Here is a 27510-nt window from a genome sequence, read left to right on the forward strand (position 1 = left end):
TATGAAGAACAAATCATTTAAATCCAGGTATTGAAAGCACACTCAGGACTGTGCTGAAGTCAAAACAGTGCTGCTGCAGAGTAACATTTTATTAAGGTCCAATGCTGCCGTTTTCTAAAATGTCAATATCATAACATTTCTGGGTAACAATTAAGTACCTTACTGTGATTAGTTTTTTTTTACCATTATAATTGAAAACAAACAAACACTACATGTACAAAAGTCTGTGGACACCCCTTCAAATGAGTGGATTCGGTTGTTTCAGCCACACCTGTTGCTGACAGGTGTATAACTTTGAGCCATGCACAGCCATGCAATCTCACAGCCATGCAATCTCCATAGACAAACATTGGCAGTAGAATGGCTTTACTGAAGAGCTAGAGCTGCCCTGGTCAACTGTAAGTGCTATTATTTTGAAGTGGAAACATCTAGGAGAAACAACAGCTCAGCCACACAAGCTCACAAAACTGGACTGCCGAGTGCTGAAGTGCATAGTGTGGAAATATCACTACCAAGTTCCAAACTGCCACTGGAAGCAATGTCCACACAATAACTGTTTGTCGGGAGCTTCATTAAATGGGTTTCCGTGGCCGAGCAGCCGCACATAAGCCTAAGATCACCATGCGCAATGCCAAGTGTCGGCTGGAGTGGTGTAAAGCTTGCCGTCATTGGACTCTGGAGCAGTGGAAACGTGCTCTCTGGAGTGATGAATCACACTTCACCATCTGGCATTCCGATGGACGAATCTGTTTTTTGGTGGATACCAGGAGAACGCTACCTGTCCGAATGCATATTGCCAACTGTAAAATTTGGTGAGGAGGAGGAATAATAGTCTGTTTTTCATGGTTCGGGGTAGGCCCCTTAGTTCCAGTGAAGGGAAATGTTAATGCTACAGTATACAATGACATTCTTGACGATTCTGTTCTTCCAACTTTGTGGCAACAGTTTGGGGAAGGTCCTTTCCTATTTCAGTATGACAATGCCCCCATGCACAAAGCGAGGTCCATACAAAAAGGTTTGTCAAGATCGATTTGGAAGAACTTGATTGACCTGCACAGAGCCCTGACCTCAACCCCATTGAATACCTTTGTGATGAATTGGAACGCCGACTGTGAGACAGGCCTAATCGGCCAACATCACTGCCCAACCTCACTAATGCTATTGTGGCTGAATGGAAGCAATTCCCTGCAGCAATGTTCCAACATCTATTGGAAAGCCTTCCCAGAAGAGTAGAGGCTGTTATAGCAGTAAAGGGGGGGACATTAATGCCCATGATTTTGGAATGAGTTCGATGAGCTGGTGTCCACATACTTTTGGTAATGTAGTGAAGCTTCTTAGCGAAGAGCAACTTTTCAAGCAATAATTTTAGCTAGAACTGTCTGGGAGTGGGGAGGAGAAAATTGAAAACTAGTTATTTTTGGCAGAGAGGTTTGAAACTCTTTCTTTCTTTCTTATTGGTATATTAACTAATTTACTGCCTGGTGAGGCAGGCCAAAACTCTATCCCCCCCAAAAAAGTGTTTTCAAACAGCTCTTACACTAAAAGGGCATTGTCACCATTTTCACAATTTGACACTATTATTCCAAGCTCATAGGATGGAAATATAAACTGAGTGTACAAACATTAAGCACACCTTCCTAATATTGAGTTGCTCCCCCCACTTTTGCCCTGGAAATGAATTGGGGCATGGACTCTATAAGGTGTCGAAAGCGTTCCACAGGGATGCTGGCCCATGTTGACTCCAATGCTTTTCACAGTTGGGTAAAATGGGTGGATGTCCTTTGGGTGGTGGAACATTATTGATACACATGGGGAACTGTTGTGCATGAAAAACTCAGCAGAGTTGCAGTTCTTGACACAAACCGTTGCACCTATGCTGTACCCCTTTCAAAGGCACTTAAGAATTTTGTCTTGCCCATTTACAGTCTGAATGGCACACATACACAATCCATGTCTCAATTGTCTCAAGGCTTAAAATCATTCTCTAACCTCTCCTCCCCTTCATCTATACTGATTGAAGTGGATTTAACAAGTGACATCAATAAGGGATCATAGCTTTCACCTGTATTAACTTGGTTAGTCTATGTCATGGAAAGAGTAGGTGTCATTAATGTTATGTACACTCAGTGTATATAAAACACAGGAAATCACAATTTTGACTGCACCTAGGCCTTTAAACAAACTTCTTTTCTTAAAAAAAAAAAATCCCGGAGCCTCAATTCGTCTGAACAAAAACAACAAGAGAGGATGAAAAGTCAATTTTAATTGATAAGATTGGGAATCAATGTTGCATGAATCCCTGGCAGCAGACGTTTAAAGACAACCTCACTAATTAAATCAAGTGGAAGCCGACTGTTTGTTTATGTCAGGCCATAATAACCTAATGGCCTGCTTTTTTTGCCGTGGCCACAGAGGCATCCTACAGCTTCATCATCCCTGCCCTTTCCAGCAGCCCTGGAAGGTCATGATTTTGTCCAGCTGGGCCCAACCATGAGTGAGGGGCTGAGGAAGGGGGAACCTGAGACTAACGGAGTGGAGGGACCCAATTAATGTCCAAAAGAGCCCTCAGCGACAGAAGAGCTGAACCGTGGAGAATCACACACATATTGCCTGGATGCTGCTGCTCATGATCTACAGCTGATGTAGAACAAACAACAGCCAGAGAAAGACTCTTATACTGGTGAACAGATGTCTGAATTGGATTTTCCTGATATTTGGATGTTTAGAAATTGTATTTCTTCCCTGAGAGGGGGGCATTGACCAATAGGAAGATCAGTACAATTTATAAATGCTTTAAGGGGCATTTATGAAGTCTATGAAACAAATGTGTATGAGCCATAATAAATGGCTACAGTACAGTTGGATATTGCAGTACCTGCAGTGCCTGAGTAATCAGCAATAGTCAGCGGGTATCCATCTTCATCCGGGTCAACGGAGAACAGTCCCACTCCAAAAGCTCCATACTGGGCGAAGGCTGTGCTGTTCTCAAAGTCCTCCAGGTCAATGCGCAGCTCGTAGTTGGCTTGGGTGGTCAGGGCATGCATCCTCTTCAAACCTGAGTTTGAAGACAGAGGAGAGGCTGGTCATGATCTGAATTGAACAGCTGTGATTAACACTAGAACCGATCAAGTTCATGTATTTAAAAACATTATTACTCTGTCCTTTTTGAAGTCATGCCCGTCCGTTCTTGACTTTCCATCAATACATCCATATAACACGCTGTCGGTGTATCTTAATGTTACAAACAAAACTGGAGTTATAACCCGTTTTAGGAGGGCACGTCATTTTTGAATGGTTTCCCCCATTGCCTCTCCTCCAGTGCCCAGCTGATAATCATCCCGATAATTGCCTCGAAACTGAACCTAAACTATATCCAAACTAATTCCACACATATCACAACAGATCAAATAAATGAAGTATGATGGGGAGGGAGAAAGGGGGTGAATTGGTGAGTTAATGAGCGAGGGGAAGCTAACGATGCATGATAATGTAATTACCAATTGAAGAACAGGGTGGGCCATTCCATTGTATTGATCTGTTCTAATTATAATCTCAAAATGGTCGGTACTCTATCAGTCCTCTGAATCCAAACAGTCTTATCCGTCTGATCTGGCCTACTTGGAGTGGGCTACACTGTGAGAGAGGGAGTAATTGTACATGCTGAACGGCTTTCAATATCTGGGAAAAGATCCAAGTCGAGCAGCAGTTGAGCAAGTGTTGGAGAATGTAGTGATGAGGCTTGTGGAACCTTATGATGGCAAAGGGTGAAATGTCACCATGGACAATTTCTTCACTTCACTGTCATTGGCGAACAAGTTGCTTGCAAATAACAAGCCTAGTCGGCACCATGAACAAAGTGAGTCGCTCCCTCCCTCCCTCTGCACAAAATAAGCCACCTGCACAGCTGTTGTACTCCACAAAGGTGCTGTTGAACGACAAGACAACAATAAAGAGAGAACTGTAGACTTACGCAGTACAACCAAACAAAGGTATATCAAAGTGTGTCAAGCAAGTGAAAGTTACGAAGATTTGTGTCAACTGTTAGGATAAGGGATAACAGCTAAATTAAATCCAACTGATGCCATCGTGTGAAGACGAACACAATGTAAGCACGAGCTGACAATAATTGCCTATATTCCTATATTAATGCCATTATTGCTTTTGTGACGATTTTCGCTATTTATTAAGGCCACTTCGTGCTTATATTACTGTTTAGGCTACTGATGTTTTCATAATTTGACCGCACATCTTGCTGATCGTGCGTCTTGCTGGCTGTGCGTCTTGGTGGTTGGGGTATTTATTTTATTTTGTTATTATAAAAAGAAGCTGTTACTGTGTTCCAACACATATGCTTTCTGTTTCATAGTTGTAACAAAGGCACTCATGAATAAAACTGATTGAACACTTGAATTGAGGTGTTTTTTTGTGTTTCTTTGTTTTTAGTATAGCCTACAGTAACATAAAAAAACGAATGAAAATGCTATTGTTATTTGAAATTAAAAAACAATGGTATTCTAATGTTACCCAAGGCCTACATCAACACAGCCAAATTATTATTTTTGTTAGAATTTGCAATTATTGTCAGCTCATGCTTACATTGTGTTCATCTTCATACAATGGTAGAACTAGGTTTGGAAAAATGAAGCACTTACATAACTTTCCAGCATTGAACCATTACAAGGCACAGTAACCAACTTTTTGGGTGTTTTGGACTAAACTTTCATAGAGTTAACCATTAGTTTGCTAAATTGTCCCCCTGGGATCCCAGTCTTGCTGTCAGCCATCGTGGGCAGCGATAGTTGAAGACAAGGCATCTGACAGCCAGAGGCAAGGGTGCTGTAGAGGGGCAACGCACTCTTGGATCAATAGCTCCAGGGGGACCTTATTCCAAGCAGAAAAGAGAGATGAGGCTTTACACCACCCCCCCCCCCCCCCCTCTTTCTCTGCAAGTGCTGTATATGGGTTCTTGGTAAGGAACTACTGTGCTCTGCCTCATATGAATTCTCTTTGTAGGCCATAGACTGGTGTATGTGCTGTACCACCAGGACAGAAAATCAATAGGCCGGGAGGTTTTGCCGCTGCTAAGCCAAGCATGCTGCCTTTCTACAACTGTTGTCGACAGTTGTGGAATACCTCGTATGGTTCCTAAAAGTGAATCTCCCACTGCAGGTGGCCACATTAGTTTTTACTGACTGCTTCTTGCTGTTTGAAATGCTTAGCAGATGCTATAGGATCATTAGACAGACAGCCAGTGAGGATAACATTTAGGAGAAAGTCACGATTAACATTAATCACAGATTTACCGATAATGCTCTGTATTTACACTGTCCTTGCTGTGCTATGGTACGATGGTCTCACTTTTTTTTGTTGAAATAGCTAATGTTTTCACACAGACTTCTTGGAACGCATTGCTAGCACAGTGATTGACCAATTCACTTCAGGGCTGTTGGAGGAGTGTCTAAATCGATTTTAGATTAAGTTAAACTCCAAAAGGTTCAGCACTCGAGAATGACCTTAATACGACAGTGTGACTGGGCATGGAGAACGACACCAAGTAATCGCGCTACACCCTAACCTGCCCCCCTCCTGGTGCAGAGAGACACAGTTCAAACAGCGGGTTCCGCTTGATAGACTCCTCCCAGCAGCCGGCACATCGCCATAGTACGTCATCAGGCATAAACAGTGTTGTTTAATGGATACATTTTTACAGCAAATAGATGGGCTATTTACACTGGAAGGTCGTCATTACAGTCTCGACAATGGCACCCACAGATACAACGGTGTGCCCACTCGTACACCTGTATCGATAGAATGAGATACACTATACAGTACCAGTCAAAAGTTTGGACAAGGGTTTTTCTTTTTTTAAACTATTTTCGACATTGAAGGAACCAAAAAAGTGTTATACATATCAAAAGATATGGCCAAAATATCATATCATGGTTTTTCTTTCTTTTTTGACGGTATTTTATATTTTTGATTAAAAAAGTTCTACATTTGCTTTATGAGTAGTGCGTGACCCTCTGGTGGCAACACATATATTCTAAATTATTTCAATGGGTCTTTCTCCATTTGGATTGTTTTATACTGTTAAATTCAACTTCAACCTAAAATAATTTCCTGCATTTCCATCAATTTCTGTATTTCTTGCACTCATTTGAGATCATTTCAACACTGCCACGATATGGGCAAAAATACTAGGCCTTATTTTTAACCAAATGTTGCAATTGTGATTTAGATCAAAACACTTGGGTGAACTTTTGGAATCATGGAAATGGAAAGGAAACAAAGTGATGTTCTGTGTTTCCCAGGGGACCCTATAAGCTTTGGCTACACTAAATCTTTATTCATGAAGCCAACATATTCATGCTTCACCTATTCCTCTTTGATTTAGAAGATACTGTTGCACCATCACACCTCCCCTTCCGTGCTTCATGGTGGTAACCACATGTGGAGATCATCTGTTTACCTATGTGTCTCTCAAAGAGACGGCGGTTGGAAACATTATCTCAAATTTAGACTCATCAGACCAATGTCCATTGCTCTTGTTTCTTGGCCCAAGCAAGTCAATTCTTCTTATTGGTGTTCTTTGTCACATGCGCCGAATACAACAGGTGTTGAAATGATTACTTACAAGCCCTTAACCAACAATGCAGTTCAAGAAAGAGTTAAGAAAATATTTACCAAATAAACTAAAGTAAAAAAGAATAAAAAGTAACAAAATAAAATAAATAATGGGGCTATATACAGGAGGTACCGCTATAGAGTCGATGTGCGGGGCTACAGGTTAGTCGAGATAATTTGTAGGTAGGGGTAAAGGGACAATGCATAGATAATAAACAGCGAGTGGCAGCAGTGTAGGAGGACAAAGGAGTGTATAAAATCGAGCACAGAGCCATGCAAATTCCATAGACAAACATTGGTAGTAGAATGGCCTGTACTGAAGAGCTCAGTGAGTTTCAACGTGGCACCGTCATAGGGTGCCACCTTTCCAACGAGTCAGTTTGTCAAATTTCTGCCCTGCTACAGTATAGCTGCCCCGGTCAACTGTAAGTGCTGTTATTGTGAAGTGGAAGCGTCTAGGAGCAACAGCGACTCAGCCGAGAAGTGGTAGACCACACAAGCTCACAGAACTGGACTGCCGAGTGCTGAAGCTCATAGCGTGTAAAAATTGTCTGTCTTTCGCGGTTGCAACACTAACTACCGAGTTCCAAACTGCCTCTGGAAGCAATGTCAGTACAATAACTGTTCGCCGGGAGCTTCATGAAATGGGTTTCCATGGCCGGGCAGCTGCACACAAGCTTAAGTTCACCATACGCAATGCCAAGTGTTGGCTGGAGTGGTGTAAAGACCGGCGCCATTCGACTCTGGAGCAATGGAATTGCATTCTCTAGAGTGATGAACCACGCTTCACCATCTGGCAGTCCGACGGATGAATCTGGGTTTGTCGTATACCAGGAGATTGCTACCTGTCCCACCTCATAGTGCCAACTGAAAGGTTTGGTGGAGGAGAAATAAGGTTCTGGGGCGGTTTTTCATGGTTTGGGCTAGGCCCCTTTAGTTCCAGTGATGAGAAATCTTAATGCTTCAGCATAAAATTGCATTCTAGATGATTTTGTGCTTCCAACTTTGTGGCAACAGTTTGGGGAAGGCCCTTTCTTGTTTCAGCATGACAATGCCAACTTGCACAAAGCGAGGTCCATACAGAAATGGTTTTTCGAGATCGGTGTGGAAGAACTTGACTGGCCTGCACAGAGCCCTGACCTCAACCCCATCGAACACCTTTGGGATGAATTGGAACACCTACTGGAAGACAGGTCTAATCCAACATCAGTGCCCAACCTCACTAATGCTCTTGTGGCTGAATGGAAGCAAGTTCACACAGCCATGTTCCAACATCTAGTGGAAAACCTTCCCAGAAGAGTAGAGGCTATTATAGCAGCAAAGGGTGGACCAACTCCATATCAGTGCTCATGATTCTGGAATGAGATGTTCGATGAGCAGGTGTCCAAATACTTTTGGTTATGTATATGAGTTACTTTTACGACTCTCAACTATTGGACCCACCCACAAGCTGGAGCTGTACACGTTATCATGGCATCATCCCTAATATGAAATCCTATGTACTAGTTTTGCCCCTGAAAGAATATGGACTAGAGCGGCTATTCCCAAACTGCGGCAATCCCGTCGGGGGTACGCCAAATAAAAAGGTAATTCAGATTTTCAAACAGTCCATTTCGATTTTCCAACGGGGCTATACCTTTGGGTGATGTTTTTTTTCTCACCTGTGTAGCCGCCTATTTGAGTTTTTGGAGCGAGCATTAAGATGACTATCGAGTAGTAAGACATGTATAAAAGCAATAGATACCATTAATAAGAAGGGGCTAGAAGCGTCTTATATGGTGAGCTACCAAGTGGCTAGGACAGGCAAGCCCCCATACTATTGTGGAGGACTTAATTCTTCCTGCTGCCGCTGATATGGCTTTGTCAATGTTGGGGTACAAGACCAGAAAAACTATACAGACAATGCCTTCATCAAACAACACTGTTTCACAACACATCAGTGACATGGCAGGAGATGTTTTGAAACAATTACTGCTTCGCATACAAGCCAGTGAATTCTATGCATTACAGCTCGATGAGTCAAAAGATGTGGCAGGCCTGGCACAGCTCCTGTTATATGTCCGTTACTTTTATGGGGGGTCAATTAAGGAAGACATCCTATTCTGCAAACGATTGGAAACCACGACAACAGGAGAGGATATTTTTAAAGTACTGGACAGCTTTGTGACATCAAATGGACTTTGGTGGTCAAGATGTGTTGATATCTGTACTGATGGCGCAAAAGCCATGAAAGGGAGACATAGTGGAGTGGTAACGCGAGTGCAAGCAGTTGCTTCCAACACCACTTGGGTATACGGAAGCATCCACTGAGAGGCTCTTGCTGCCAACGGAAAGCTTGACAGCTTGACGTTTTGCACACTCAGTGAAAATGGTTTAACTTTGTTAAAGCAAGGCCCCTGAACTCTTGTGTATTTTCTGCATTTTGCAATGCTATGGGCAGCAACCATGTAACACTTTTTACAACATACTAGAAGTGTGCTGCTTATCAAGGGGCAAAGTATTGACACGTTTTTTTGAATTGAGAGACGAGCTTAACGTTTTCTTTACTGGCCATAATTTTCACTTGTCTGACAGTTTGGATGATGTCGAGTTTCTCACATGACTATCTGGGTGATGTTTTTTCTCGCTTAAATGATCGTAATCTAGGATTATAGGGACTCTACGAAACTATATTCAATGTGCGGGACAAAATTGAGGCTATGATTAGGAAGTTGGAGCTCTTCTCTGTCTGCATTAACAAGGACAACGCAGTTCTTTCCATCATTGTGTGATTTTTTGTTTGCAAATGAACTCAAGTTTACGGACAATGTCAACTGTGATATAGTGAAGCACCTGAGTAAGCTGGGTGTGTAATTACGCAGGTACTATCCCGAAATGGATGATACAAACAACTGGATTCGTTATCCCTTTCATGCCCTGCCTCCAGTCAACTTACCGAGCGTAATCAAAATTGCAACAAGAGGTTCTATGAAAATTTAATTTAATCAGAAGCCACTGCCAGATTTCTGGATAGAGCTGCACATAAAGTATCCTACAGGCACTGACTGTGTTTGGAAAATTATCTAAGACTGAGACTCTCTCCAATACAACCCAACATTGCAGAGTTATGTTCATCCTTTCAAGCACACCCTTCTCATTCGATCAAAAGGCTCCTCAACAGCTTCTACCCCCAAGCCATAAGACTGCTGAACAATTAATCAAATGGCCACCGGACTATTTACATTGACACCCCCCTCCATTTGTTTTGTACACTGCTGCTTCTCAATGTTTATTATCTATGTATAGTCACTTCACCCCTACCTACATGTACAAATTACATCAACTAACCTGTTCCCTCGCAAACTGACTCGGTACCTGTACCCCCTGTATATATTTCCTTGTTATTGTTATGTTATTATGTTACTTTTAATTTTTTACTTTAGTTAATTTGGTTAATATTTTCTGAACTCTTCTTGAACTGCACTGTTGGTTAAGGGCTTGTAAGTAAGCATTTCACAGTAACGTCTACATGTGTTGTATTTGGCGCATGTGACAAATAAAGTTTGAAAAACATTTGAGAGTGCGCTGATCCTGGTGCTAGAGGGGTACGCAGCTGGAGGTTGAATGTTTGAATGGTTACCCAGACAATTTTTTTATTTTATCTTTATTTAACTAGGCAAGTCAGTTAAGAACAAGTTATTTTCAATGGCGGCCTAGGAACAGTGGGTTAACTGCCTGTTCAGGGGCAGAATGACAGATTTGTACCTTGTCAGCTCGGGGGTTTGAACTTGCAACCTTCCGGTTACTAGTCCAACGCTCTAACCACTAGGCTACCCTGCCGCCCCACAACAATTTTGGGGACCAATGGACTCGAGAATTTGACATATTCCAAATACATTCACTGTATTTTTAAGACACCCACAGATAACCCAGTAACTACAGTAAATGAACCAGCACAGCCTTCAATGTCCTCTCAGGGTGAACTTGTGTGGCTGTCAGTGTTGTCAACACAAACCCTCTTTGATACTCATGGCTTTTTAGGCATTGATCGCTGCTACTGCCTGATAATCCCTCTGCAGGGAGCATTTTTCAGAGACTCTGACATTCTCCCGAGCCTGCAGATCACAAGAAACAGAGAACAGGAGAACAACACCGCAGGCAAACAGCTTCCTATTCTTGAATACATTGTCTTAATTTTGGGCAACTACACTGTGTTGTTTGTGCCTTTAAACATGTGCTGAATTCACTGTCCATTTCATCAAACAAAATTGAAATCCTTATTGAATGATAAGCTAAAGGATGACTGGACATGTGAAACTGTGGAGCTCGAGGATATCTTAGACTATATGCATGGTGCACAAACGCAGGCAATGATGTGGGACTGTCTGTATACACTGAGCGGTACAAAACATTAGGAAAACCTTACTAATATTGAGTTGCAGCCCCCCCACCATTTGCCATAAAATCTAATCAAATTGTATTTGTCACATGCGCCGAATACAACAGGGAAATGCTTACTTACAAGCCCTGAAACCAACAATGCAGTTTTAAGTAAAACATAGATGCAAATAGTCTGGGTAGCCATTTGATTAGCTGTTCTTGAGTCTTATTGCTTGTGGGTAGAAGCTGTTAAGAAGCCTTTTGGATCTAGACTTGGCGCTCCGGTACAGCTTGCTGTGCTGTAGCAGAGAGAACACTATGTCTAATGTGGCTGGAGTCTTTGACACATTTTAGGGCCTTCCTCTGACACCACCTGGTATAGAGGTCCTAGATGGCAGGAAGCTTGTCCCCAGTGATGTACTGGGCTGTACGTACTACCCTCTGTAGTGCCTTGCGGTCGAAGGCCGAGCAGTTGCCATAACAGACAGTGATTCAACCAGTCAGGATGCTCTCGATGGTGCAGCTGTATAACTTTTTGATGATCTGAGAACACATACCAAATATTTTCAGTCTCCTGAGGGGGAATAGGCGTTGTCGTGTTGTGTGTTTGGACCATGATAGTATGTTGATGATGTGGACACCAAGGAACTTGAAGCTTTCAACCTGCTCAACTACAATCCCATCAATGAGAATGGGGGTGTGCTCAGTTCTTATTTTTCTGTATTCAACAATCATCTCCTTTGTCTTGATCACGTTGAGGGAAAGGTTGTTATCCTGGCACCACACGTCCAGGTCTCTGACCTCCTCCCTATAGGCCGTCTCATTTTTTATTTTACCTTTATTTAACTAGGCAAGTCAGTTAAGAACAAATTCTTATTTTCAATGACAGCCTAGGAACAGTGGGTTAACTGCCTGTTCAGGGGCAGAATGACAGATTTGTACCTAGTCAGCTTGGGGGTTTGAACTTGCAACCATCCGGTTACTAGTCCAACCCTCTAACCACTAGGCTACCCTGCCGCCCCAATGCCGCTCATTGTTATCGGTGATAAGGCCTACCATTGTTGTGTCGTCGGGCAACACATAATGATGGTGTTGGAGTCGTGCCTGGCCATGCAGTCATGGGTGAACAGGGAGTACAGGAGGGGACTTAGCACACACCCCTGAGGGGCCCCTTGAGTGCTACGTGTCGATAGTGATTTAGGCAGATTACCTTAGTGTTCTTGGGCACATGGACTATGGTGGTCTGCTTGAAACATGTTGGTATTACAGACTGAGTAATGGACAGGTTGAAAATGTCAGTGAAGACACTTGCCAGTTGGTCAGCACATGCTCGGAGTACACGTCCTGGTAATCCATCCGGCCCCGTGGCCTTGTGAATGTTGACCTGCTTAAAGGTCTTACTCACATTGGCTACAGAGAGCGTGATCACACAGTCATCCGGAACAGCTGATGCTCTCACGCATGCTTCAGTGTTGCTTGCCTCGAAGCGAGCATAGAAGTAATTTAGCTCGTCTGGTAGGCTTATGTCACTGGGCAGCTCGCGACTGTGCTTCCAGAACATCTTCAATTCATTGTGGTATGGACTGCAAGGCAGTGTTTCCTCTGCATTCATTTAAGTGTGGCGCTCTGCCATGGCAGAATCATTGCCGCTACACCAAAAGAAACATCATATTTCTACCAAACAGAGTTTCAATAATGTTCTGTAAATCACATTCACTTTTCTTGGTAATAGATCATCTATTATTATTTAGCTCTGTGAGCTGTGGTAGGCAGCCTGCAACTCAAGAAACACAGCGTGCCAGTGACCGGTGTGCAAGTGACCAGTGCTCGATACAGACGCTCTGCAGCGCAAAAAACTATTAACTTGAATCAGCTCAGAGTGCTCCTGCTGAGGAACTGCAAGAAAGGTATGCTAGCTTGTTTATTTGACTAATGTTAGCTTGCCAAAGGGTTAACTACATAAGCTGGCTATAACCTAAAAATTCTACTAACATAATTTAGATCTATAATATTGTTGCCACAATTGTAATGGCATTTAGCTATCCAATATCCACAAGTATGTTGATCATAGAAACATAGTTATCTAACGTTACTAGTCAAGCAAGTTAGCTAGCTAGTTTGTTTGGAACTGTAAGTGCAAGCAAGATAGCTACATTCATCAGTCTTTGATTTGATCTTTTTCTTTTCTCAGATGAGTTTATTGAAATATTTCCAGACACAACAGCAAAAGAGAAAGGGAAGGCAGGGACAAGAGTGTCAGGTAATGTTACCTTACCTAGCTAACGTAAAATCAGCCTGAATTAAATAAAACTTTCTTTAGTAAGCTAACTTTTTAAAAGCTTAAGCTATCGTTTCATAACAAGTGTATGGCTTACTTTACTAGACAGAGAAGAGGCAGAATCTCGGGAGTGAGGTAGGGATGCAGGAGGGACAGAATGGAGGGAAGGAGAAAAGGAGAGAGGAGAGCTGAGAGAAGGAGAAGAAAGAGGAATAGATAAAAGGCCAAGTGCGCACCACCGGCAATCCGGATGAGACCCAAAGTGGCTTAAAATTGACAGACTGAAGCCGTGCCTATATAATATGCCACATGGTTAGTCAGGTTAGTCAAGGGAGGAGGAGGGGGGGGGGGCAGGTGGAGAAGACCAGGGAGCAGTTCTGGGCTCGGTTCAGAGAGGAGGTAAAAAAAACGTTTTCAAATGCTGTGATGAAACCAATGTTACATCATGTGTGTTGGATAAACTAAAACAAATATCTATTTATCGCTTATTTTCTGTTTTTTTGTTGTTGTTGTAATTAAGTCTTGTTGGCCTCCAGGACAGCCGAGACTGGAGGTTCCAACACCTGGAGATTCTGGGGGCCTTCAGTGTGTTGGGACCTCAGGTAGCGTTCTCTAGTAAGATGATAAACACCTTTAACCTGACCCTCCTCTCCAGGCACTTTTTGCAAATGCCAGAGGCTGCTGTGCTGCAAGAGTGGCACTCTTACAAGCAACATGTGCTAGCTGAGGCATTCAAGGTATGGCATGAGTGTGACAATCTTTTGAAAATAACATTTTGCTCAACCCTTTTTCCTGTTGAACTACCACTCTGTTAAAATAAAATAAAATGTTATTTGTCACATGCGCCGAATACAACAGGTGTAGACCTTACAGTGAAATGCTTACTTACAAGCCCTAAACCAACAATGCAGTTTTAAGAAAAATACAAAAAAAAAGAAATATAAGTAACCAATAATTGGTTACCTTGTAGCGGGGGTACCGGTACAGAGTCAATGTGCGGGGACACTGGCTCTTCTTTAATGTTGTACATCTTTCTGTTTTTCATGTATTTTAGACCAGCCTTCGCTGTTTGATGAGCGGGGGCAGTCTTCCCCTGCCTTAGCCAGCTGGCAGCAATCACACTGACCATACCATTGTCTTCCGTTAATTGTGAGAGGGACTTCTCTGCAATGAAACGAGTAAGAACAATTAAATGTGAAAGTAGATCCTCTTTGTCCCTCTCCCTTCTCTTATTATACTTTCTGTTACTTCAGGTCAAAACAGACTGCAGGGAGAGAGAGCATCTAGCCACCTGTGGCTCTCCATCAACACCCCCCCACTCAAGGAGCTCAATTACAGGAGAGCTTTGAAAATCTTTTTTCCCAAAGCCCAGAAGAATAAAGTGCTCTGACAAAGACTGTAAACTATGTCAGAACTAGGTTTTTATCAAAACCTGGAAAGAGATTTCCAATGCTCTCTTTTTGTGCTGAACATGAATAAGTGGGCTCTAATTCATGTTCAGTCAAATGTTCCTCTGTTCATTTTGTCAAGATACAATTATTTATTTAATAAATAAGGTCTCTGTTGTGTTTCTTTAGATAGCTGCAGCATTCAACCTTAAATTGCATCCTGTATACTATAATCATTTTACCAATATGTTACTGAGCTCATTTCTGGGGGTGTAAATTATATTTTAGATGGTTTATTAAAAATAAAAAAGTCACCAGAACTGTCACACCCTGACCTTAGAGAGCCTTTTTATTTCTCTATTTGGTTAGGTTGGAGTGTGATTTGGGTGGGCATTCTAGTTTTTCTATTTCTTTGTTGGCCGGGTATGGTTCCCAATCAGAGGCAGCTAGCTGTCTATCGTTGTCTCTGATTGGGATCATACTTAGGCAGCCTTTTTTCCACCTTTAGTTTGTGGGATCTTGATTTTGTAAAGCCTGCAGAACTTTACGTTCGTTTTGTATTCTGTCGGTGATCATTTTAAATAAAGTAAGATGTTCGCCTACCACGCTGCACCTTGGTCTAATTCATCGAACGTAAAAAGAACCAAGCTTTTCAGTGCTTATACATATTTTGTTTTAGGGGGGAGGACCCTGGAACCCAACAAAAAAGGGGGGACACCTATCTCAAGGCAAAAAATTTAACATTTACGAGCATCAAAGGCATTCATTTGGAAATTAAGCATACTACTTATATTTAAACTGCACTTTCCTGTACATTTCCATAATTGTGTTTAGGTTTTAATTAGACCCTTTGAGAATCTCTAAACCTCTCAAAAATAACATTCTTTGCAGTGGAGACATTTAACAGCATATCCATTATCTCAAACTCAATCTGAACATTCAGATAATTGATAATTGGCAATGCCTTCAATATTTTTGTTAATCACTTTGACACATAAATTAAGACTTATGACTTAAGACTTAAGTCATAATTACTCTTTGCATGGATAAGGTGTTGATGGAATTATTAATAATCAGATAATGAAAGTCATTAATGGCCCCGTGCAGTCAAAAACATGATATTCCTGTGTTTTATATTTCCACACTATGAGGTTGGAATAATGCTGTGAAATGGTGAAAATGATGATAATCCCCATTTAGTGTAAGAGCTGTTTGAAAAGTTTGCCGAGATTTTGTGCCTGTTTTGGTGGGATAGAGTTTTGGCCTGATTGGTGAAATCACCAGGTAATAAATTAGTTAATAGACCAATATGAAAGAGAGTTCCAAACCTCTCTGCCAATAACAACACATTTTCAGTTTTCCCCTCTCAACTCAGACCACTCCCAGACCACCATATCAACATTCTTGCTTGCGAAATTACCTTTTGCTAAGAAGTTATTTTGTTTCTTTCTAACCATTTTAAATGGAAAACTATCACAGTAAGGTACATTTTTACCCATAAATGATTTGATATTGAGATTAAAACAAAAATGAATGTATTGGACATGTAATTATCAGATATGACTTTAGTGAAAAATACACGTAACATAAAGTTGAGGCAGTTGTTTACATCTCAAAGTAGGTTTGAATGGTGATGCCTACATGTCACTATCGCTGAAGTGGAATGATTATGTAGAAACTGCAAATTGGTCAAATATTTGAAGACTTATTCATTCAAAAATAAGTTTGCATACATTTTAAGGTGAGAAATTATTGTACCAATTCTCTGTTTGGAGATTGGCCACATTTGATACACATTGTGGTAGGAGGAAACATTGATCTCTCAACCTGGTTCTGATCACAACTAGACTCCCTTTCTCCTCAGATGCAACATTCCTTGCCATCAATTATTAAGAACACACTGTGCACATCAGCAGCAGCAGCAGGATTCTACTTCTCAGTAGAGCTTGTTCTTGGTAACACATCTAGCTCGGCTGTTCTCCCTTCCCTGTCAGATAATGGCAAAGAGAGGGAGGTGAGAGGTAGAGGAGGACAAGGAGGAGGTGGAAGATGAGGAGGAAGAGGAGACACGAGCTGACTTCATAGAGTACATCACACAGATGTCAGTGCCACCCTTGAGAGTCGCAGGTCTAGTTTAGGGGGTCTTGAACGCCTCTCAGAAAGGGAGATATGGATCCCCTCAGTTTTGTCCTAAATGAATCATCCCGCTATGAAACCTGGGGCCCGCCCTACGTCCCCATATTTTCTAATTTCTGTCTTTCTCTATGGCTTTGGCACCATAGACAGACATACACCACTGCATCAGTATTCATTTGATTTATTTCCAGCGCTTGTCTGCATTGAAGAGGCTTGGGTTTTCTGTGCAGGATTGCTTTGGCAAAACTGTTCTCTGCCTTCAGCGCAGTTCTATGCAAATAAGGGTGAAGATTTAATTAGGCTTGATGCGGCTCTTGTTTTATATTTTACATTCTTCTCTGTGAGAAGAATCCTCCTGGTATCAGCAATTCTGAGGGGAACACTCCCGGGGGAGTCTCCCGAATATCCAGCTAACCTCTGTCATTGTATAACCTCCAGGCTTATGAAATAGCGATTATTCAATTAAAAATAAAGTGCCGTTCTCTGCTAAAGCTGAGCTAATGAAGATTGTACAATAAGGATGGGAAGAGACTCCTCTCCCCATAAGAGGGACTGCATTAGAATAATCCTAGATGTCGTCATCACTCACACACTTCTCTTGGATTTAGCCATACGAATAAGCACAATTGTCTCCCTCTGTTCGTACTCCAACTAAACAAATATTGGCCTCCTAGCTTGGTAGTCAACCACTCTCTACAAAGAGTCAATTCATGAGAAGTTGGCCGTTGGTGAACGCTTTCGTCAAACATGGCATTACCACGGTCCTGTTATGTACAGAAGAATTGAAGTAGCTGAACACCACAGATGGATACATTGTATTTACCACACAAACAGCTGTGTTGGGCTGAGTGATTTATGCACACATTTAAAGAAGACAGTATAATTCATTCAAAGATGATAATTCTCCATCAGTGTATTCACTTATCTCTTGAGATAAATATGACTGGATGCTCAAATCTTTTTGCTGTAAACTCTTCTGAACTATCGGAACTATCAGCAATGATAGCGATGACATTCTGAAATTCTATTCTGGTTGTATGATGGTATCGAGAAAAACGCAGAGATACAACCAAGCTAAATTCACTTTTAGGATCATCAGCATCTTATCTTCCATGGCGTTGACCTGATTTGACCTCCTCGGCTAGTCAGGCTTTTTCTCCCTCTGAGCACTTGGCAAAGTACACACGATTAGTCATTACGCCACTCAGATGCAGCTATAGTAAAAATGAGTGATGGCGAGTTCCAGAGGTGGGACCAAGTCATTGTTTTACAAGTCACAAGTAAGTCTCAAGTCTTAGCACTCAAGTCCCAAGTCGAGTCCAAAGTCAAGACTGGGAAGTCCCAAGTCAAGTCTCAAGTCAAGAAAGACAACTCCCAAGTCAAGTTTCAAGTGCTAAACTTTGAGTTTCGAGTCCTAAACAAGTCATAATGTGCTCTTCACCAAATGTAATACCATTTCATATTTTTAACAAGAGTAAGAGTTAGCATATTAAATTTACGTAAATCATGAATGCTTTTAAAAATATATTTATTTATTACTTTCCAAATAAACTTTAAATTTCCATGGAAATACATGGGTAGCCATGAGAAAGACACATCAATATGACAACAAAAACAAAATATTGTAGTGCTCTCTCTCTCGCTTTCCCTCCAGATATACCCTAGACACATAAATCAATCCTGACATAAAGTTAAACATTTATTAAAAGGTACATCAAAAAACTGCTACTGATCTTCAAGTAGGCCTACAATTTGAACACTGGCCTGAATGTCTGAGATAAAACCTGAACATGGAGACTGTGTGTGTGTGTGTGTATGTGTGTTTGTGTGTGTGTGTAATGCATAAACAGTTTCATTTTTTTCTCTTTTCTCAGGGCCCTATGATGTATTGCATTTGCAAAATACCAAATTCGATAAAAGTCTGTCAGTCATTTGTGCACGATGAGGTCGCGGTATGATGCCACCATGGCTGAAGACACGCTCCACCGGAGCACTGGAGGCAGGCACTGCCATGACCCTGATGGCCACTCGGGACAGTGAAGGAAGATGCTTCATGTTCATTGCCCAGAACAAGAGGGCATTCTGTCCTTCGCATGTGTCAAGGTAGTGACTTAGCTGTAGTGCTGGAGAGGTCCCAACAGCTTTCTTCTGCCTCTTACAGTATGCTGCAAACAGCCCATCTTCTTGTCCAAGACTATGGTCCTCTTGCTCTTCCTCATCAACAAGAAGCATAGCTTGCTCAGTCCCTGCAGCATCTTTCACAATCAGATCTGGCAAAACATGTAAAAGCATAGCAGAAACTAAAGGGCCGGTATTAGAGTATTGGTGATGCAGTGGGTTAAACTGAACAAGTATTATTGTTGCAGTCAATTGTATTGAATTATGAGAAAAAGTTACATTAAACTCAATAATATTTCACTTTCACTCTTTGTGCCACCTGTTCCTTGACCTCCTCCTTGACCAGCACATGGTGCTCCACCCACATCAGAGAAAAAGCCTGATCCAAGGCAGCTGCTTTGAGGTAGACTGGATCTGAAAAGGGGGAAGTGATTCCATCTTGTGTCCTGGCCATTTTCACATTGATGAAAATTCCAAGAAATATTTTGTTCAGGGATGCCTGGAGACTTCTGACCAGGCCGCTCAGGAAATGGACTTGAGGCTTCTGCTGCTCCAGGTGGTGATTCAGGGACAGGACTGAGGGAACAACAGAACTTATTGTGACTATCTTCTCCCCCTGTGTCATAACTGTTGCTTCTCCAAATGGCTTCAGGATGCCCACCAACTCCTTCAACTTATTCCACTCCCCTACTGTGAACAACAACTCCTTGTGCCCAGCCTTTTCTAGAACATGACTGAGCTTTAGATGGTCACGTTGGATAACTGCCTTCACTTGTCTCAGTGTTTAGTTCCATCTTGTGTTGACAGCAGCAGGGATTCAGCCTCAAACACCTCTGTGTTGTGCTTGTATGCAGCAGTGAGCTGATTTTTGATAACTTTGAAAGAGAAGGAGTCATCACTTTTGTTTCTTTCAAGCCATCTCCCACCACCAGCTGGAGAGTGTGATCATCAAGGTGATCTTCGTCATGTACTTCATCTTCTTGTTCAATGGGGAAGCACACTGTGAATGCTTTTCTCATGTTGGCAGCATTGTCACTAATGATATAGTCCAATTTATCTTAAATGCTGTACTCACCACATATGGCCTCAAATTGCTCACAGATTCTTTTGGCCGTGTGTGGGCCTTTGAAGCGGTCACAGGCCAAGAGATTGGACTTGAGCTGTATCCACTCTCCATCTTTCTCCATACAGTGCACAGTGACACCAAGGAACCCCCTCATCTTTCGGTCGGACCAAATGTCCACTGTGACTGAAACAAGGTCTGTGTTGCTCAACTGAATTTTCAGTTTTGAACGTCTCTTTGTAGCGAGGTTCTCTACTTTTGATGTCAATGTTCTATGACACACTGGGCTGTACTTACTGTCAACCACTTACAGAAAGTGACAAAAGCTCTTGTTTTCCACAATAGACAGAGGCAAGTTGCAATAACCAGGTTGGACAGTACTGCATTGTTGATAGCTTTGTGCTGTGGATGATTCATGCTGTACTGCCCTACATGGGTCTCCATGAACTGTGCGCAATCGGGAGATGTAGACACACACACACACACACACACACACACCCATCCCCACCCTGTGTGTGGTTACAGTAGGCTAACATATAGTATGTCAATGGTTTTAGGAAAAGCAGTAACATCATGCAGGATTTAGGCTACCAACTGCCTAGCCAGTTGCAGCTCAATCTTGGGTGCAATGATCACGTTCCCCGCACTGGCTGACTGTGTGGAGGCTCATTGATTTAACATTATGTTAGCCTACATGCTACACTATCACAGTTATATATAGCTGCTATATTAGCCACGACTTACCGTTCTTTGTGCAGCTTCAAATGTTGAACAAATTTGGAAGTTGTTGCTCCTCCGTTTGTTATTTTCTTCCTGCATGTTTTGCAAGTTGCAATCTGTTTTTAGTTGACTACAGCGTAGTCTTTATAACCGAAAATAATAATTTGGGGTATCATCTTTCCAAGGGCTCCATCTGAATTCACCCGCCAACGTTCCTCTGTACTAGCACGCACAACTTTTTCTCCACTGGCACAATTTGATTGGCTGCTGTCCGATTCCAACTGTAATCTGTTAAATGAAGAGTTGACGTGCTGTACACTTTTTTAAATGGCATCCTTATTCATATTTGGGCTTGGGGAGGGTATCAAGTCAGTTCGAGTCAAAAGGCTCTAGTCCAAGTTAAGTCATGAGTCATTGGTGTTAAAGTCAAAGTCGAGTTGCAAGTCATCATATTTGTGATTCGAGTCTGACTCGAGTCCAAGTCATGTGACTCGAGTCCACACCTCTGCCGAGTTCTCAACCGCATCAAGATGGTGCCGATAGAGATGGCAGCTTTGCTTCTAGTCCTTAGGAAACAGTCCAGTATTTGTTTTTTTTAATGTATTATTTCTTACATTGTTAGCCCAGAAAACCTTAAGTGTTATTATATATAACCGGGAAGAACTATTGGGTATCAGAGAGACGTCAATTTACCAGCACAACCAGCAATACGACCATCAATACAACTTTCCCAAAGCAGATCCTTTGTCTGTACATCCCAAAGCATTTGACCTGATTCCAGAGGCCGACCCAAAACAACACCGCCGGAGGAGAGGGTGCCGGAGCGATCTTCTAGTGAGGCTTCGGATGCGCGCACACCACCCACCGCTTCCGAGTATATTACTTGCTAATGTCCAGTCCCTAGTTAACAAAGTCGACGAAATCAGGGCAAGAGTTGCTTTCCAAAGAGATATCCAGGATTGTAACATACTCTGTTTCACGGAAACATGGCTAGCTGGGGACATGCTGTCGGAGGCCATACAGCCAACTGGATTTTCAGTGCATTGCGCCAACAGGAAAACCTCTCAACGGTAAGAAGAAGGGCAGGGGTGTATGTTTCATGATTAACGACTCATTGTGTAATTGTAACAACATACAGGGACTCAAGTCCTTTTGTTTACCTGACTTAGAATTCCTCACAATCAAATGCTGACCTTATTATCACCCAAGAAAACTCTCCTCGGTTATCATCACAGCCGTGTATATACCCCCGCAAGCGGATACCAAGACGACCATCAAGGAACTTCACTGGACTTTATGCAAACTGGAAACCACATATCCTGAGGCTGCATTTATTATAGATGGGGATTTTAACAAAGTTAATTTCTGAACAAGGCTACCTAAATTCTATCAGCATATTGATTGCTGTACACGAGCGAGTAATACACTCAACCATTGTTACTCTAACTTCTGCGATGCATACAAGGCCCTCCCCCGCCCTCTTTTTGGCAAATCTGACCAGGACTCCATCTTGTTGCTCCCCTCCTATAGGTAGAAACTAAAACAGGAAGCGCCCGTGCTCAGGTCTATCAAACGCTGGTCTGACCAATCAGATTCCACGCTTCAAGATTGCTCCAATCACGTGGACTGGGATGCGTTCCATGTAGCCTCAGATAATAACATTGATGTATACGCTGACTTGGTGAGCAAGTTAATTAGGAAGTGTATAGGAGATGTTGTACCCACTGTAACTATTAAATCCGTCCCCAACCAGAAACCGTGGATTGATGGCAGCATTCACGCAAAACTGAAAGCATGTACCATCGCATTTAATCATGGCAAGGCGACTGGAAATACAAACAGTGTAGTTATTCCATCCCTAAGACAATCAAACAAGCAAAGTGTCAGTATAGAGACAAAGTAGAGTTGCAATTCGACGGCTCAAACACGAGATGTATGTGGCAGGGTCTACAGACAATCATGGATTACAAAAAGGAAACCAGCCCTGTTGCGGACATCGATGTCTTGCTTCCAGACCAAATAAACAACTTCTTTGCATGCTTTGAGGACAATACAATGCCACTGATGCGGCCCGACTAATGACTATTGCCCCGTAGCACTCACTTCTGTCATCATGAAGTGCTTTGAGAGACTAGTCAAGGATCATATCACCTCCACCCTACCTGTCACCCTAGACCCACTTGAATTTGCTTACCGACGCAATAGGTCCACAGACGATGCAATCGCCATCACACTGCACACTGCCCTATCCCATCTGGACAAGAGGAATACCTATGTGAGAATGTTATTCATTGACTACAGCTCAGCATTCAACACCATAGTACCCTCCAAACTCATCATTAACTTCACTAGGGTAGGGGGCAGCATTCGGAATTTTGGATGAAAAGCATGCCCAAATGAAACTGTCTGCTACTCAGTCTCAGAATATAGGATATGCATATAATTGGTATATTTGGATAGAAAACACTCTAAAGTTTCCAAAACTGTTAAAATAATGTCTGTGAGTATAACAGAACTGATATGGCAGATGAAAATCTGAGGGAAATCCAACCAGGAAGTACTATTATTTTGAAAGGCTGTTTTTCCATTGAAAGCCTATCCACCATACAAAGACTTAGGACAAAGTTCACAAGCTCTGTGCCTTCCTCTACATGTGCCCAGTCTTTAGGAATTGTTTTAGGCTTTTACTCTGAAAAAATGTGGGAGATACAGCACTTACAATCAGTGACCAGTGGAAATTTCCATTCATCAGCCATGCGCCCTGATTGTGAACGCGCCTTTCTTGTTTCTCCTTTCCTATTGATGAAGCTTTTGTCCGGTTGAAATATTATTGATTATTTATGACAAAAACAACCTGAGGTTTGATTTTAAACATCGTTTGGCATGTTTCTACTAACTTTTATTGTACTTTTTAAAAACTTTTCATCCTGGAATTAGTGCACGTGCCTTCTGCATTCGGATTACTGGACAAAACACGCAAACAAAAAGGAGGTTTTTGCTCATAAAGAGGGACATTATCGAACAAAACAAACATTTATTGTCTAACATGGAGACCTGGGAGTGGCACCAGATGAAGATCCTCAAAGGTATGTGATTAATTTTAATGCTATTTCTGACTTTTGTGACACTCCTTGGCTGGAAAATGGCTGTATGGGTTGCTGTGGCTAGCTAACATAATCGCAAATTATTGCATAGTGTGCTTTCGCCGTAAAGCGTTTTTTAAAATCTGACACAGCGGTTCCATTAAGGTGAAGTTTATCTGTATTTCCATGAAAACACTTGTATAGTTTATCAATGTTTAAAATGTCATTTTATGTGGCTCTCTGCACTTTCACCGGATGTTTGTTTGAGACAATGCATTTCTGACCACAACGCGTCTATGTAAACTCAGATTTTTGGATATAAATATGAACTTTACTGAACAAAACATACATGTATTGTGTAACATACATGAGTGTCATCTGATGAAGATCATCAAAGGTTAGTGATTCATTTTATCTATATTTCTGCTTTTTGTAAATCCTCTCTTTGGCTAGAAAAATGGCTGTGTTATTCTGTGAATAGGCACTCATCTAACATAATCGGTCCTTTCGTCGTAAGGCCTTTTTGAAATCGGACACTGCGGCTGGATTTCCAACAAGTGTATCTTTAAAATGGTGTAAAATACATGTATGTTTGAGAAATTTTAATTATGGGATTTCTGTTTTGAATTTGGCGCCCTGCAGTTTCACTGGCTGTTGATGAGGTGGGACGCTACCGTCCCACGTACCCTAGAGAGGTTAAGTTGAGGCCCTGGGTCTGAACCCCGCCCTGTGTAACTGGGTCCTGGACATCCTGACGGGCCGCCCCGAGGTGGTGAAGGTAGGAAACAACATCTCCACTCTGCTGATCCTCAACACTGGGGCCCCACAAGGGTGTGTTCTCAGCCCCCTCCTGAACTCCCTGTTCACCCACTACTGCATGGCCATACACACCTCCAACTCAATCATCAAGTTTGCAGACGACACAACAATGGTAGGTTTGATTACCAACAACGACGAGACAGCCTACAGGGAGGTGGTGAGGGTCCTCGGAGTGTGGTGTCAGGAAAATAATCTCTCACTAAATGTCACCAAAACAAAAGAGATAATCGTGGACTTCAAGAAATAGCAAAGGGAGCACCCTATGACGGACTGGACATTTGGAGCCCTGGGAGTTTTCCCCTGTGGGCCGCCTGACAATTGGGGCCGATGCAATGCAAAATATAAATAGCCCCAGCCCCCGCTTAAATAAAAATAACCAAGTGCTGTGTGTCTGACTGTCTCAGGTGAGTGGGCTGCTGGCCCACTGCCATTACGGTTGGATATTACATCTGTCAGCCTATCTCGCCCAGCAATTTACTTTTGGTCCAGTCCATTCTAACTTTACCTGGGCCCTGCCCCTTTCCCATCTCTGTTAAGTGGTGACATTTGGATAAATAGTTGAGTGGAGCAAGATGAGCAAGATGAGTGGTGCTGAAAAGCGGAGAGAAGAGTGTCATGATCTGTTTCACCTGTCTTTGTGATTGTAACCACCCCCTCCAGGTGTCGCTTATTTTCCCCAGTGTATTCAACGTGTTTCCTGTCTCTCTGTGCCAGTTCATCTTGTATGTTTCCAAGTCAACCAGCGGTTTCCCCTGCTTTTTGCATTCTCCTTTTTCTAGTCCTCCTGGTTTTGACCCTTGCCTGTGTCTGGACTTTGTACCCACCTGCCTGACCATTCTGCCTGCCTTGACCATGAGCTTGTCTGCCACTCTGTACCTCCTGGACTATGATCTGGTTTTGACCTTTTTGCCTGTCTACGACCATTCTCTTGCCTACCCCTTTGGATTAATAAACATTGTAAGACTCCAACCATCTGCCTCCTGTCTCTGCATTTTGGGTCTCGCCTTGATGGAAGAGGTTGATGTTCCTTGAGGCTGATGTAGCCAAATGTTTTAAAATAACAAATGATTCATTTGGCGCCGTTACCAGTCAATCATCTCAGCCTAGTGAGCCTGAAGGCACTGGCAGCAGAGAGGAGAGAGAGCAGAGAAAGCAGCCTATTGAGCCCAGCGATACCAGTTCAACTTTTAGTCAAGGTTTTGCAGCTGAAGCGATAAGACAGAATACAATAGGGATAAGATAAGCAATGTTTGGGTTTGGCTAGCTGGCTGTTTAGCTATATCGGGTGCCTTTTGTTGAAACAAGTGCTCGTCAATGTCACTTTTTGTGAACCAACAAATCACAGCCTGGATGGGGCAGGACATTAAAAAAAGGTTGTGCTACAGCAAACTTTTGAAATGTTGAACTCATTGTTATGCATGAATGATTATTGACAAGTTAGTACTTAGCATTAAAACCTTTTAGATGAACCACCAATGTAGACCATTTTACTTGCACAAGATTTTAATGACAGAAAAACTAAAAAAATTATAAATGTTGGTTGTGTATTTCATAAACTGCTGTATTGTCCAATTGGAATTAATATTATACTAGTGCTATATAGTATACTATAATCACTATTAATTATACTAACATTATACTATGTTAACATACTATTTTTTATTTAATGTTATAATATTATCCTAATATACTAATTTATACTAATTACTCATCCAGGTTGAGGATAGTTTATCTGCAGTGGACAAATGTAGATTGAGCCACCCCAATTTTTGATTCTTTTAAGAGGCCGAAGTCAGGGGACCTAGGTATGTTTTTTAGTTTCCACCCCCAACTAAATTGTGAAAAGTCTGTGGTGCAGAAGGATTTCTTTTGTAAAGATGGGACCAATCAGGAAGTGGCTGTCATACAGTGAAGAGAACCATACTTTCTTCTGCTTCATTTGTATGGCATTTGAAAAGCCCACAGAGAACAGTCCTTTCATGAATGGAATGGCAGACTAGAAGCGTATCCATCAGAGAGTGGAAGAGCATGAGAAGAGCATTATGCATAGAGGTTAAGCTGAGGCCTACTTTCTAAGGTTCTCCAAAGGTAACATTGAAAGCCTGTCCATCGCCAGTCAGATGTCTGCTCATGGAGAGCAAGTGCGCAGAAGAAGGCAAGTGTTAGAGCACATTATAGATGTTGTTAAAGGCAAGAGGGGTTTGAGCTACAGAGGCATGCAGTCTGAAGCAGCTTATACACTAGATGACAGCAGCATTGACCATGGCAACTTTTTAGAGATGATACATTTGCTGGAAAAGTATATGTGTATGAAAAAGCATCTCACTGACTGCGTAGAGAAAAAAAACTGCTTGAGTCTGGGTCAAGAGGGGGCAGAGGCTCTCTAATCACTATTATCAAAGACTACCATTGATAACATCATTACCACCATCCAACACACAATGCAGGCCAGATTGACACTACGCAGGACACTACGCATTACAACACAAGATCATGCTCTTTCATAGTCAGATATGTGACGAACGTCATCCACGAGAGGCTTGTGGCTGTGGTGAAATGCGAAGCATCCAGTGGACAATACCTTGTCCAGGTACTGAGTGAAGTACTGAAAAACCTGAAGCACATCAGCAAGTGCATTGGCAATTCTACTGATGGAGCCTCCAGTATGCAAGGCCAGTACAAAGGCTTCTCTGCCCTGCTCTCTGCAAAATCCACCAATCAAGTGCATGTGTGGTGCTATGCACACATTTTGAACCTTGTTTTGGCAGACACAACTGAGAGTGTCTTGGCAAGTGGGTCACTTTTTTCTCTCGTTTAACAACATCGCTGTGTTCTTCCGTGAATCCGACCAGAGGGTGAACATTTGGGAGAAGGAGAGCAAGGACCCCAAGAGACAGACGTCTTGCTCCAATTGGAGCGACA

At 42.2% G+C, this 27510-nt stretch overlaps 1 protein-coding gene across 1 annotated transcript in view; it reads right to left on the reverse strand.

Annotated features, from left to right (window-relative positions):
- LOC109894862 (fibrinogen C domain-containing protein 1) overlaps nucleotides 1–27510 on the reverse strand; it is a 165840-nt gene that overhangs the window by 4741 nt on the left and 133589 nt on the right. Inside the window, exon 6 of the mRNA XM_031830402.1 lies at nucleotides 2876–3055. Within this exon, the coding sequence (XP_031686262.1) occupies nucleotides 2876–3055 (180 nt within the window). The remainder of the gene's footprint in view (nucleotides 1–2875; nucleotides 3056–27510) is intronic.

Source organism: Oncorhynchus kisutch, linkage group LG8 (genome assembly GCF_002021735.2).
Source record: "Oncorhynchus kisutch isolate 150728-3 linkage group LG8, Okis_V2, whole genome shotgun sequence".
NCBI classification, from domain to species: Eukaryota; Metazoa; Chordata; class Actinopteri; order Salmoniformes; family Salmonidae; genus Oncorhynchus; species Oncorhynchus kisutch.